The sequence below is a fragment of the Cibotium barometz genome, chromosome 55 (genome assembly GCF_041138505.1).
Source record: "Cibotium barometz isolate CiBa-2024 chromosome 55, ASM4113850v1, whole genome shotgun sequence".
NCBI classification, from domain to species: Eukaryota; Viridiplantae; Streptophyta; class Polypodiopsida; order Cyatheales; family Cibotiaceae; genus Cibotium; species Cibotium barometz.
The window spans coordinates 2,275,939-2,291,263 of record NC_141100.1 but is presented as its reverse complement, the minus strand read 5'-3'; the positions used below and the strand labels follow the sequence as shown (position 1 = coordinate 2,291,263).

General features: G+C 45.2%; 1 protein-coding gene across 2 annotated transcripts in view; it reads right to left on the bottom strand.

Annotated features, from left to right (window-relative positions):
• Positions 1-3,725: 3,725 nt before the first annotated feature.
• LOC147607248 (signal peptide peptidase-like 1) overlaps positions 3,726-15,325 on the bottom strand; it is a 36,948-nt gene continuing 25,348 nt past the window's right edge. Inside the window, exon 3 of one of the 2 annotated variants that reach the window (XM_086790473.1) lies at positions 3,726-4,233. In XM_086790473.1, coding sequence (XP_086646599.1) covers positions 4,117-4,233 — 117 coding nt within the window. In that variant the 3' untranslated portion in view covers positions 3,726-4,116. Of the gene's footprint in view, positions 4,234-13,289; positions 14,093-15,325 lie in introns of those variants that run through there. The other variant, XM_086790472.1, reaches the window with a different exon arrangement.

Here is a 15,325-nt window from a genome sequence, read left to right as displayed (position 1 = left end):
ATACCATCAAATTACCACCAAACCAATTGATGTGACATATAAAAAGGCTCTTTCCCCCCTCGAAAGATCACCACAAACTCTCGAGCAGTGGGATGTCGACGCATGGCAATAAAAAGAAGAGAAAACCATGCTTGGTAAGTTTAAGAACAGTTCTCTTCAATCAACTTCTATAAGGGCATTGAGCATTACATCTCAAGATTATACCCCTTCAGATTTGTTTGTCACTACAAAACAAACACAAATTTGTCCGAACAAAACTTTAACTCTAGCAAGACAACGCTCGCAAAAGTGGAAATTGAAATCTGGCGAGGCTACGCTCCCAGAGTCTAACACTAGTCATGTCTAGAGAGTACGTTGCTAATGGGGTCATGTGATCAAGGCTACTAGCAGGTAATCGACAAACGTGACCTCAATCCCAGCTATCTTAAATGCCATTGACCAATTTTAGAAGTCATGACCATGGCAAGACTGCGCTTGCAAAAGTGTCTCTATGGACTACATTTGTTCGTCACAATGGACCATATCCAAGTAGACATTTTTCATTGGGTCTGAGCACATTGGAGCCACGAACTTCTTCTTGTGGACTTTCAACAAGAACAATGTGTCTGATCTTCTCTCATATTACTTTGTGGTAAACCACATGGTTAAACCACTAACAGAGAGAATTTATATCATGTATTTATGTATTGTCAACGAATACTTCTCGAACTACGCGAGAACATTACCATCGATTTCCCTCTTGCCACCTTAAAAAAATTCTAGTGCACTACGGTACAATGTGGGTATGAGTGCACTTACGACGTGACACCAACATGTGCACGCCATGACATGACGTGTGTGCAAGACTGTCAATGGTTCAGCAGACATGGGCACGCTACGGCACCCTTAGACGTACGTGCACCGCACGAGCAAGTGCGTTATGCCACAAATGGCCAGGGTGCACTACGGCACGACTGTGCCACACTTCTCCCAAAGATATAACTCCAAGTGTTGGTGGGGGGTTAGTGTGCTACGGCACATATATTCGTCTACTACACCATGAATGCAAAGCATGTGCACTACGGCACGAATTAGACATGAGGATATACGTACACTACGACACGATTGGGTTGGACTCTACCAATGCGTCCACAACTGGTACCAAACATTCGAGGATGCAGGCATTGCGCATAGGCAAGGTGTAGAGACTATTGTCGCAATCATTTTCTACATTAGAGCCAGTGGAGGAGTGTCGATCGACTCCAGCATAAACGTGGGCTATGTCACAATTACGATATGGGCACTAGCCTTACTCTCATGGGAAACACCCACTTTGAGAGAGCGTTTGTTTGAATTTTTTATTTTTTAATTTTTATTAAAATTGAATAATGAAAATAAATTAAAAAAATAAAGAATTTTTTTTTCTCTCCTCTTTTTCTGGCCGCTGGTGGCCGCCTTGGTTGTGGCCCTGGCCGCCCGCTGGGCTGGCCGCCCAAGGCTGGCCTGGCCGCCCGCTGGCCGCCGCTACGCTGGCCGCTGGCCGCCTGGGCTGGCCTGGCCCTGGCCCCTGGCCGCTGAGGCTTTTCGCCCAGACAAACGGCGCACGCAGCCTGGGCTCAAACGGCACAGGCCCTCACTAGCAGCGAAAGAGGTCGACTCCCCCACTTTCGCGTACGCAGCAACAACAGGGCTGGGGCTGCTCTTCGCCCCCCCCCCCCCCCCTCAATGTGGTCTTCTCCGCCTTCAGTAACATTCGTGGGCTGGTGTCGTTTCCCCCACACCCAAGCTTCAAAGAAGCTTTCGCAGACAGGGGGGCTGCTCTTCGCCCCCCCCCCACCTCCCCCACACACAGATAGAGGCGCTTCATTGAAACGAATTACAACTCAGACGATTTCAACGCAGAAAAGAAAAAAAATGGAAATTGCTTACCTCCATTGCTTGCTGTGTGTGACGGGGGGAGAGAGAGAGAGAGAGAGAGAGAGAGAGAGAGAGAGAGAGAGAGAGAGAGAGAGAGTTCTTCCCCTCCATTCTTCCATGGCTGCCTCCCTCCACACCCTCCATTCGAGATAAGGATAAGGAGACGAATGGTCGAAAACCATCGAGTGCGAAAGCTTCTTTGAAACGAATTACAACTCAGACGATTTCAACGCAGAAAAGAAAAAAAATGGAAATTGCTTACCTCCATTGCTTGCTGTGTGTGACGGGGGGAGAGAGAGAGAGAGAGAGAGAGAGAGAGAGAGTTCTTCCCCTCCATTCTTCCATGGCTGCCTCCCTCCACACCCTCCATTCGAGATAAGGATAAGGAGACGAATGGTCGAAAACCATCGAGTGGGCTCCGGTCCCCCGGTCACGCGCGGGCTCTGACAATCCCATCGAACCACGCTCTGATACCAGTGTTACATTCCCGTAACGCCGCTACTACGGGCACTACCACAAGAGGGGACGGCCTCTGGCTCACCACCCAGCCATAGAGGAAGAATGAGGATTGCCCCTCATCCCCCAGGCTATATAGTGTGTGGCCTGCCGTCCACACTAACCTGGCCGCCCATGACTCCGCATGGGCGTCCTCTCCCACTGAACCCCGGACATGGCCATCCGGTCTGCCGCGTCGGTCACAAGCATTACAGCCTACGTGACACTTACTATGAGATACAGGGGAGATTCCACCTCTTTCGAGAGGGATTCGGACCACTCACACGGCTGATACAATTTGAGGATCAGAGGTGCTTGGGCATGTACTTGATGGAGCTGAGACGACACAGGGATGTGTTGTTGAGGTAGACAGCCCCGGCTCCTACAAGACACCTCACAAAGAGCCATCATAGATTTCTTCGTGGTACATACATCCACATCGAAATCCACTGCCCACAAACAGTTCCTCTAATACGACATCAGAGCCCACCACCCGTACCCACGCTCAAGCTCCACGCTCCAGAGGAGTTCTTAGTGAGAGCTCGATCCATTCTGCGAGCCAAACATCCATGACCCAGAGCATTAGGACCCTCCGCCACACACAAACAGATTCATGAGGCTCTCCGCCGACATGTCACGCTCCCATCACAGAGGCCTGACATTCACTTCACCATCAGATCGGTTCTCGCCGAGGCAAGTATTGTCATTAGCTGATCATATCTGACTGTACACAGGATCATCTATTGATCACATGTACTGTCAAATGTTTTTCATTTTACTTTTTCTTTCAGTTTTCCATGGCTCAGTATATCCATGGTACCATTGTATTACTTTGGGTCTCATAGGCCCTTGGGGTCTTCCGTAGACGTTAATATAACTTTCTTTGTGTCTTTCTTTCTCAAGCGTGCACACTCTCACCACACAACAAGGGTCATAAAAGTTAGAATAAAGACACGTATAACAAAAGGATTACTACACGTAAGCGCAAATAATGAGGTTATCACCCTTTTGATTGTTTTTAACCATCAGATTTATCAATTTACATGTGTCACGTTCATGCATTAATGTGACCAACAATGAGCCCAAAATATGCACCATAGCTATCTGTGGTCTCCTGTTAGGAGCTTCTACAAGTGCCTAATGCTCTTCACCAAGGGTAGTTAAATAGAAAACATTTCAACTTTAAAAAGGGCATATATATCAAAGACGAAACCAATCCATTTCTTTGAAACATGATGTCCCATTCAAAGTATCAATCAGAAAGGCTTACAGAAAGCTAAAATTAATCATAAATATATAATAATGAGAGAACCTAAACCATTCGAACCATGGGCTTTCACAAAAGCTTTCCCCCATTACAATATAGCAGTTTGATGACCAAATAAAAGGACACGACTCCTTATCATTGGCATGAAAAGAGAACACACCATCAAGCTTTCACTAGTTAAATGAGACAATATTTTGCTGATCATCTTATGCACATGGAATCAACTGTCATCTCTACCTGCCCAGATGCCATCAAAAGCATCACTCAGAAGCATGTATTACAGCGGACATTTCCAGGATCCGCACTGGCAAAAACGCAGCATCCAATGTTTTCCCACCTTTAGGCTTTTGATTTCTAATAATTTGTGTTTGTGTGTGTGTGTGTGTGTTGCCCAGAGCAGAAAGTATACTTTCACAATAAATATCGTAAGGGAGAAATATTAATATAGTGGCAGCTCATCAGACCTCCATCATTTGAGTCTTTTCATTTACAACTGGCCTTGGCCCATTCCAAAGTTCTTGAAGTTCATTCCTAACCCAGGCAGAGTACACAACTGGCCCCAATGTTGAAGGAACCTGTACAACCAGGTTATATCAGAGCATGATTTCTATGAGAAACATATACATATTTGAACCACAAGAACACCTCGAGTTCTTCATGTGCAAGCCTCTATCAAATAACCATGTTTTCAAATGCTCACTCAATACCTTTGTTTTACAAACCACTAAGCAAGTGACTATCCGTTGTCAACACTACCGGACAAAAAGGGTTAATATTCAAATTTGGAGAAACAGACTCCGTCGTTGTGCAATGTGCAGCCCTAAATAACTGAGAAACTTGCAAGTGCTTAAATGTCACTCTGGACAAGAAGGCACCCACGCTCCAGATGCATACAAAATCTGCTCCCTCTTCTTGCTTGTAACATGCTAAGAAAAACTAAGATTAATGCTAATCAAGTATACAAATATAACATAAAGAAAACCCAAGACACCTAAAGTACTGAATGCCAAAACATGAATATATACAATGTTGCATCGAGCCTTTCAGCCCAAACACCACCTCTAATCCTACACAAAAGGTGGTTGCACTGGCAAGACATGTCCATGGGAATTTTTGCAAGAGCAAGCACAAAACCTTGCATCTTTTGAGAGCAATTGTAGGTCTTGATGCCTATATAAGAGCAGCCAGCCAAGGGCATAAATCATCTTGCAACCTGTGAGCTCAAGGATCAGCCCAAGCATAAAGAGGCAATTGACCCTCGAATAGCTGGCATAAGGGAGCATAGAGATAACCATATCTTCATCATCTGAAGGAAAGCATAGAGTGCTAGGTACATAAAATTCCTCCCCAGTTAGGACATTTCCACTCTTGGAAATAAATGAAGAAGAAAACCAGCTGCCAGCATCAACTGTCTTCGAAATCAGGTTATACGTGTCTATCAAATCCACATAGCCACGTATCAAGCAAGGAACCAGCTCGACTGAAGCTGCTGCTGCTGCTCCAACATATGCCCACGGGAACAAGACAAAAAAAACAAAACTTTCTCGGGTCCTTGAAGAACATAACCCATCCTTCAATCCTCCAACCCCTCATGGAAATGGAAACCTGAAATTGTCGAGACAAATATCTGCTAGCTGTAACATAATACCCATCCTTGCTAGGATCTAGTAAATCCTCGTACCTAGGGGATATCATACCTCCCTCTTAGAGATGCCTAACTATCAGGCACCACAACTGTATCTCCTTCAAGCTATCAAAGTCTAAAGGAATCTGGGTTTTAACCCCATTACTATCAAACATACTCTAGCTATTGTCAAAACCATACGCTTAGTTAGTATCATATGCAAGCTTGACCATAGGGATGTACCTTTCCCAATAAATGGTCACCTTGAGCCGTATGCACAAAGCATAACCTCCAAAACCTGATCCCACCCTCTTCGTCTGCCCATCCAATGGAGGATGATCAGAAAAACATAAGTCTCTCGAATCTCCAGAGAACCTACTCGTCGCAACAATCATAAGAAATTCTTCTCCTAATCCCAACACAATCTGGCGCACAAACTATACCATCCCGGAAGAACAACCGGTTCTCATTGTGGTACTGACTACCTTCCACTCTAAGTGGCATGATCCCTCTGTCCTGGTCTAAATCAATGGAGCTCCCCACCTGGACCTATTGTCATACCGAATGAAATACCCATCGGCCCAACATAGCCCTCTCAAGAAATCATCTAAGTCGGCACTAAAGCTGGGTGGAAGATTCACAGTCCCAATCCTAGCAACCCCATCTAATTTACCCTTCCGATTTTCTTGACAAAGTCTTGCGCAAACTTTGTCTACCATAGGTAACTATCCCCAACAGCAGATAGGACATAGTAAGGAAAGAAAATATAGACACATCCAGACACTCTACATGCTGCATATCCTAGCGTCCCATACCACTAGGATACACACCATATAAAATTTCCTTGAGACTTTTAAAGCCAAATGATCAATCCTTTCCCAACTAAGTCTTGGTGCACTACATCTCCACCTCATGTCGTGGTCCACCCTATCGGTAAACCTCTCGAATCAACGCTGAAATAAATTACACGAGTCCACACATCCCACGGCTCTCGTCCTAATGGAGCTCCCTCAAGGAGAATACCTTGCGATTTGTCCCAAAACCTGAGATATTCCGACTACTGTCAAGCAATCTCGTCCTCCCCCAACTGGCTCATCAACCGTCTAGCTGTGGAAGACCATATCCTAACTCAGCAAAGAAATCATCTGTGAAACCTCGCACTTATGCTTTCTAATCATTGTCCCCAAAACATCTAACTTAACTGTTATTATCCACAATTATCATCATATGAAAGGGCACAAACACATTAAAACACTTCATAACAATATATTATATTACGAAGTCCCGCTGAATTACAAAATAGAGGGTGGGACCGCAAAATCACCCTTCAATCATATTCGAGCATCTTCAAAATATGCCCTTCCAATCTACATGGATGTCATGGCTATAAGACACTCTTTTCCTAGTTTAACATCGACCCTATCGAGATTCATAATTAAAAAATTAGGAGATTCAGGAGAACTCTGAATAGATATCAATAATTGAGACAAGCGCATGTCCCAGATCTGTCCATGTCACGCTGCAGGTTCACACCATACACGTGATCACTTGGTTACATCTTCACTCCCAACTTCTACACAAGTTTAGCATTAATGAAGTTATGAGTGCTACCACGGTCAAAAAGGATGCGCACAGTCTCCCCCAACACCAATCCGTATGTACGTATCACAAGTCGTTAGGCCAAAAACTACCATATTAAAAGTACATTCCATGCAAGCACTTTGTCCTAAAATAATAGTATCAACGGAAGTAAATTGAGGGTTACCTATTACTTCTGTCAAATGAGCTCTCTTGCTTTCGGCCCTCCAGCAACTTGCCTTCAAATAGCCCTTCTGACCGCATGTGAAACACTTGCCCTCCCTAACATTCTGAAGAGTCCGTTGGTGCTTTTGATCCTTCTTCGGATTGGGTTCCCTCAAAGTCTAGGTTTGGTTCTATGGAGCCTTTTCATACTCAAATTTTCATTTACACCTAGAACTTGGAAACCTGCTCGAAGGTTTCTCTGGCTTGAGGTTCCCAAGAGACGTTCTTCTGAGTCTAGTCCCTAACCCCAAGGGTTACTGCTAGGTACATAACAACCAAGCTACCACCATCTAGACCGAAGGATCATTGCATTGATCTCCTCCCATGCTCGGAGCCACCGACTAGGTATTCATATCGTCTTAGCAGGTCGATGGAGGAAGAGCTTGATTGCCAGCTTCACGAGCTTTTGCGTTCGGGTTCATGGGTTCATTAGACCCAATTTCTCCCTGTGAGCCATTTTGGAAATGTATACGAAATTGAGCCAGTGGTTGTGCTGAATTTTCAACAAAAACAACATCTCTAATTTCAAAGATCCTTTGACTGCATGGATTGTAGAGACGGTATCCCTTGCTACCACCATCGTAGCCCACAAATATGCATTTAACTGCCTTGTCATCCAACCTCTTAGCTGTGGAGGCACATGAGCATATGCAAGGCAACCAAAGTCCTGAGGTAGTTAACCTTACGCTTTCTGTCATACCACGCCTCAAATGGAGTAATGGTCCTTAAAGCTTTGGTAGGGCACCTGTTCAAAACAAGTGCAGCACACATAATAGCCTCCATCCAAAACTTGTGTGGCAGGCCCTTGCCTCTGACAATACATCTAGCCATCTCCATTAATGACTTGTTCTTTCTTTCTGCCACACCATTCTGTTGTGATGTGCATGGCATTGTGCATTGTCAATGAAGGTCACAAAATAAAGATACTTCCCAAGTGATGGTGTCCTCATGGGACTAGACATCACTCTGCATTTTGCCACCCTTCATATACATATCTAGGGGCAGCTCCACATGAGGCAAATCCTATACCATTTGATGCCTTTGTAGCAACAACAAATTGCCATAATTCAAATGCCCAGATCTAGCATGCCATAACTCTGCCTCTTGCATGGCAAAAACTGTGCAATTCCACTTAGAGAGAGAAAGAAGATAAGAGTCGACACAGTATTGGGTCCCAATTTACCCACTGAAGGGCCCCCCCTGCAAGCAGGAGCATTTGCTTATATTATTCTTTGGAGAACTTACAATTAGTGTGAATGATGATTGAGGACTGCCAGACGCAAGGACGATGTAGACCCAACGCAGCCTGATCTAGATGCTGTCCAAGCTCCGTTGAATGGCTCTTCAATGACCACTATGCAACCCCAAAACTGAGGGATGCACATATGCTGGCTGAATGCTGAAGATGCCCTTCTTGGAGACCTGGGAATGCTGGAATCTGCTTGGAACTGATGCTGAATTTGCTGAATACCTGAATGATGGAATGAGGAATGAAGTGCTGGTCGGCCAGCATAAGGCTGTTGGCCAGTTGCTTTTGGACATTTATTAGCATTAAATGCTAACTAAAATGTTTGGGCATGAGGTAAAGTACTGTTTTTTATGCTGCCCGACTGCATCACTGCAACCCAGCTGCATGCTGTGCACAGAGCCATGCTGGCCGACCACTGTTTGTGAGCAATGGTTCTGGCCGACTGATGCTCAGGGGACTTCAAGGCTGGCCGACTGGAGCATAGTGCCCCCCTAATGCTGTCGGCTAGCCTTCTATGCTGTCTAGGGCAATGAACAACACTTGGACATGCTCTTGAGGCCATGGGCTGGCCCATTGGCTAGACCATAGGCAATGAGATGCTTACTGATGCATTCTTAATACTAAGGCTGACACTACATGCACTATCTGATAAATTCTCCAAGTGGGTTAAGAGGACTAACACATGCAGACTCAATGGTTGTGGAGCCTAACCTACCTAGCTCGTGCCTGACATGTCCTGGACTGGGGCTCACAATGGGGCCACAGCATACGACAAAATATTCCTAAAAAGGTAAATCCTACTAATGAATGGTGCGCTGATGTAGAGCCAATGTGACATAGCACTCCAGCGCAGGGTGCATGTTACATTCCCTCCTCCTCAGCTAGGCGGCAAGTTCATCGCTTCCAAGTAGTCCACCAGGAGCTGAGCTGGGGGTACTTGGGGAATAACTCTTCGTTGAGCCATACTACTTCATGGGTACCTCGGTCTCGAAACTTCGTGTAGAATTGTCCTTGTCTTCGACCGGATCCATGCTTCCACCCGTGGAGAAGAATCTCTTTAGGCTCAATTACTTTGGCTTCGTCTACCACATCTGGTTGTTGCTCATTTAATATCCTGCAAAGCTAAACCAATGTAGGGCTTCAACCAAGAAACATGGAAAACATTATGCATAGTCCAACTATCGGCAAGCTTAAGCTTCATAGAGACATCATTTATCTTTTTAATGATAGGAAAGGGTCTGAAGATGCGAAAGGATAGTTTTAAATAATGTTTGCCCACTTACATCAGTCTTTGCTTCATAATCCAAAGATATACCTAGTCCCCTTCTTTAAAGTTGACATCTCTTCTTGATTTGTTGGCTAGCCTGTTGTATGCTTCGTGTGCTTTGGCAAGGCGCTCTTTGACAGATTCAATCATCTATGAAATATTTTCTATGGTCTTGTTGGCCTCCAAGGAAGGTGATATCATTCTTGTCAAAAGTGACGAGAAGCGGCGACCAAATGTTGCCTTGTATAGAGTTCGACCAATGCTAGATGAATGAGTGTCGTTGAGGATGGTCTGAACCAAAGGAAGATAATGCTCCCACTTTGACTGCTTGTCATAGCAATATGATTTGAGAACATCAAAAGCCAGGTGATTGTATATTTCTGACTGGCCGTCTGTTTTCGGATGGAATGCAATGCAACTTGGTCCCGAAGTTATCGAACAATGCTCTCCAAAAATTTGAAGTAAACTTGGGATCCCTGTCTGATGTTATTGTCCTTGGCAAACCTCCGATGGGGTACCAATGGTGGATGAACAAGCGAGCAATGTCTTCAGTTGTGGCCGTTTGCTTGAGGTCCAACAAAGTCCATATTGATATCCTAGAGAGGACTGTCTAGAACTGGCAAAGGTTGAAGTAACCTTGCATGTTTCGTATGAGGTACCTTCACTTTCTGGCATATTTGACATGCTTGAACATATTGATATAGACAGCTCATTTCATCTTTGGCCAGTCGAATGATCGCTCAAGTTTCTCCAGTATACTGTTGATACCACGATGCCCTGCAACGAGAGAATCATCAACATCATGGAGAAGTGCCTGTCGCTTTTCCCTGAGAATGCACAACCGGTTCTTGTAAAATAACCAGCCATCATGAATGGTATAGTGACCCGGTTCTGACTGCAGGGCCAATCTAAATTGAGTCCCGAATCCTCATATTGTGCCTTCATACTGTCAAGATCTTTTCCCTGTATTTCAAGCATATTGGACTATTGCAAATTTTGAATTGTGTCTTTTCGATTGAGAGCATCGGCATTGGGGTTACTGGAGCCAAGGATGTATTCAATCATATCTCCAAATTATTGGAGATCTGACTCCATCTGGCTTGTCTGTCACTCCATTGGGCACAAGGCATGGTCTGTAACCATTTCAATGCCTGGTGATCTATCTTAACGGTAAGCTCTCTCCCGTAAAGAAGTGTTTCCAATGTTTAAGTGTGGTCATCACCCCCAATAACTCTCTGTCATACACAGAATGATTCTTTTCTGCCTCACTTAATTTCCGGCTGTAATAAGCCATTGGGCGCCCTTCCTTACTGGAGGACAGCTCCTATGGCTAAATTGCTGGCATCGGTGATTACCTCGAAAGGATCATCCCATGAAGCCAATTTGAGAGCCGGAGACTCAGAGGCCACTTTTTTCATTGCATGAAATGCCTCGAGTGCTTTGCCCGTGAGACGGACACCTTTTGACAACGCGTCTTCACACCCTTGAGCAGATCGGTGAGAGATGCTACAAGGTCGGAAAATTTGTCCATATGGGTACTGTATGCTTGGCAGAGACCCACAAAAGAGCATATCTCTTGCGCATTCTTGGGAACATCCCATTCGAGAATTGCCCTTACCTTTTTAGGGTCGAGACTAATCCCGTCTGAACTGATAACATATCCCAGATAATGGATTTCTTCTACTCCAAATTTGCTCATTGATATAGAGCGCATTGTCTCGCAAAAGTTGCAAGACCTTTTGGACATCCTACACATGTTGCTCTATAGTTGCAAAAAAAATGAGTATATCATCTAAAAAGATGAACACGCATGTCACGTGCACGCACATGCCATGGCTAATCCCTAGCATGAACATCAGTAATCCCTGATTAAGTATCAGTTAAGACATCAGAAGCATTACCATCAGTAGCATAAGGATCAACATCATCATTAGTGTGGCAACAGGTGTCTACATCATTAGGCACCATCATCAGCTACATCCTCAGCATTAGCATCATAACTACCATCATTAGCATGGTTATCCTGGACGATAGGGTTGGAAATCCTATCGGCAGCCTACAGGGGGGCTTCAGCCTGCTGTCGGCAGCCTACAAGGGACTCACTGACCTGTCAGCAGCAGCAAGGTGTGGCCAGCAGTGGTCAGGGCATCAGCCATAGCAAAAGTGCAGCATTAAAGTCCATATTTTTATGATTACTTGTCCTGACAAGCAGGCCGACCGGCTGACTGCTGGCCGACTGAACCCTCATCAAAGTATATAAGCAATATATCATATGCAACATAAAAGCAAGTCATAGTTCAGTTCATAATTCATCATTCAGTCTTAGCATAGTAGAGAATATGTAGAAGGGGCCCAGGTCAACCCCTATGGGGCTGACCATAGGGCTACATCATGTACAAGCAATAAGCAACATAGTAATACAAGAAAACCTGAACACTAATCTCTCTCTACTTCTCTCTCCTCTGTGTCTTAATCATATGATAATTAGCATCAATGTTTTTAAGTATGCTTAGGGCTGTGAATCAGTACAGCAAGGCTTCCGTGCATGCAACATTGGTACCACAGCATTCAAGCTCAGCCCTGCACAGTTCCAACAGGAAGGGTGCGACAAGGTAGCAGATGGAGTGGTCTACAACAGGCGAAGCTGGAGGTAGGTACGCAGACCCAACACCTCAGTAAGCTCTCAAATCAGTTCCAAAGGCCTAGCAACAGGCATGATTAGTTCCGGCAAGTGACCCACCGTTGTGTCAAGGTTAAGGAAATTCAAGCATGGAGACAACAGTGAACAGATGCTCAGTTCTTCATCAAAGACTTGGAAAGTGGAGATCAAGAGTGAAGGTGTTCAGACCCAAAAATATCAATCAGTAGAAATCAGTAAGCACTAGAAGTCAAAGTCAGAAAGCAATAGTAGTTCAATAGAAGTCCAGGGAGGAAGGATGACGAGGTCTACACCCCGTCATCAAGTTTAGCAAAAGGGAATGTCACGTGCACGTCCGTGCCATGGCTAATCCCTAGCATGAACATCAATAATCCCTGATTAAGTATCACTTAAGACATCAGAAGCATTACCATCAGTAGCATAAGAATCAGCATCATCATCAGCGTAGCAACATGTGTCTACATCATCAGGCACCATCATCCGCTACATCCTCGGCATCAGCATCATAACTACCATCATTAGCATGGTTATCATGGACCATAGAGTTGGGAATCCTGTTGGCAGCCTACAGGGGGCTTCAGCCTGCTGTCGGCAGCCTACAGGGGACTCACTGGCCTGTCAGCAGCAGCAATGTGTGGCCAACAGTGGTCAGGGCATCAACCATAGCAAAAGCGCAGCATTAAAGTCCATATTTTTATGATTATTTGTCCTAACAAGCAGGCCGACTGGCTGACTACTGGTCAACTGGACCCTCATCAAAGTATATAAGAAATAGATCATATTCAGCATAAAAGCAAGTCATAGTTCAGTTCATAATTCATCATTCAGTCTTAGCGTAGTAGAGAATATGTAGAAGGGGCCCAAGTCAACCCCTATGGGACTGACCATAGGGCTACATCGTGTACAAGCAGTAAGCAACCTTTTTGTACCGTAGTAATACAAGAATGTTACATGCGGAAGCTCTGGAATGCTTCTTTCAGCCCTAAACACCATCTAGAACATGCTGATGCAAAAACACAAACAGAAGGGAGAGTAGAGAGAGAGATAGCTGGAAATTCAGTATTTCATATGGTACAAAAAGGTACATAATTCCCTGCAGCCATAGGCTGCCTTCTGGAAAAGGTTGACAAACCCTAACCCTAGTCCTATGTCTAGACCCAACTCAAAAAGGAGGTGAATGCATAAAACAATGAGCAAACATGCCTTTTATAGGCCTTGGACAGCTAGAGATCTGGCCGACTGGTGGTCGACCAGCCGCCTGCACACAAACATAAATAATGCAGATCCCGACCTGTCTGATGCAGCCGACATAGCCATATCTTGTTCTCCATGCAACCAACAAATCCTTGAGTCCACTCCAGTCCATCCCTTGCCTAAACTTGCACTCCAATGCTCCAAAATATCTGGTTCTAGTGAGTCTTTATCATGTTGCCTCCAGGATTAGCCATGAGATTAGCATGTACATGTGTGTGCACATGACATCCCCCTCTGCTAAACTTGATGACGGAATTCCAATCTGCTTCTTGGATGACTGTCATCATCCCATTCCATTCCCGAAGTCTCTCTGTCATCCTTCCAACTCTGGCAACCTTTTCACTCCATGCCCGGCCCGGTCCCAAATCCACTCTAACTTTGAAACCCGGGCCGGTCCCAAATCCACTCTAACTCTGAAGAAGATCTATGCATCTTTTCCATCCAGTCTCCATTCCATTCTTGCCATGTCTCTGAACACCGTCTTGGTCTTCATTCCTGAGAAATGAGTTTGGCACTATCACTCCACCCCTTGGAGGATCATCCTCCCTTGGAATCTGTAACCGCTCCCTGCAAGAGGCCTACAAATCAGAAAACAAAATATACATTTTTAGAGCACTCAACTAATACCAACAATGGACATTATTAGCAACATTAAAACTTAAAATGACCAATAACACTTGACACCAGCATTGGGGCCGGAAAGGGCCGGTCCCCCCCTAAAGACAATTGTATTTCTTGGAGTATTTATATGTAAAAGTGTCACGGGCTAATAGGCCAGATTTCTCCTCACATGAAGTGAATACAACTCAAACAATTGGGTACTTGTCGATGAACTCTGGACAGTCGAAGAAGTCCCAAGTCACAGGCACACTCCCACCTTCACTAGGTGCACACCTGCCTTTCACTGGTCTTCCGGGACCGTGCACCAACAGGCACGCCCGTACTAACACAACCAAAGGGGTACACCGCGGAGGGAACTGTAAACCAGTCTCGATCCTTCAGACAAAACCAAAGGGCGGTCCAAAAACAAACTTGCACACAAAACACTTCAACACTATCGAGGACCTAGAAAAGGAAAACAAAGAGGGGGAGCTAGAGTGCTCCTGCAAACAGTACACGGACACCGATTGGCCCAAAAACGCAGTGGCGCCCCTTTGCGGTATTTCTTTAATTGATTATAAGAGCTTTGATTACAATAAGGCTGGAAACTCAGCCGTCACAGTAGAACTCTTAAAGCCTACAAAGACCCTGCATCATGGCTTCATATCCACAGCCATGCCATCTACTCACCCTTCTCCAAGCGTGTGAGAGAAAAAGCCCCAGCGCATGTGTTCCAATAGAGAGGCGCATCTTTTTTGCCTGCTATCCCTCCCTTTTTTTTTTTGAAAAAGCACACGTGGCCCCAATAATAGCAAATGGGCCACGTTTACTTTCATAAAGGGTATTATAAAATAGGATTCAATAGAAAAACTCAGCTTAGAAAAAAGCAACGTGGGATGTGACCGTTCTGTGTGGTCGCCATAGCCCTTTCTTCGTCTGCTCAACTCACTGCATGCCCCAGTGCTCTGCACCAAACCTATTCTCGCCACTCTCTGCACGCTTCAGCCGTGAGGGTCTCGCCACGTCGCCCCTCTGGGGCTTCCGCCAGTATGGCAGGAAGCTCCAGCTCTGCTGTGAGTCCTCTCCTCAAAGACCCAACCCCTGCTGCTTCTGTACAAGGGAATGGACCATCAGCTACAACCATTACCACCTCCTATGATGCAGTCCTCGACTCCGGCTCTGGCAAAGAAGCTGAACATCTGCAGCCCGAG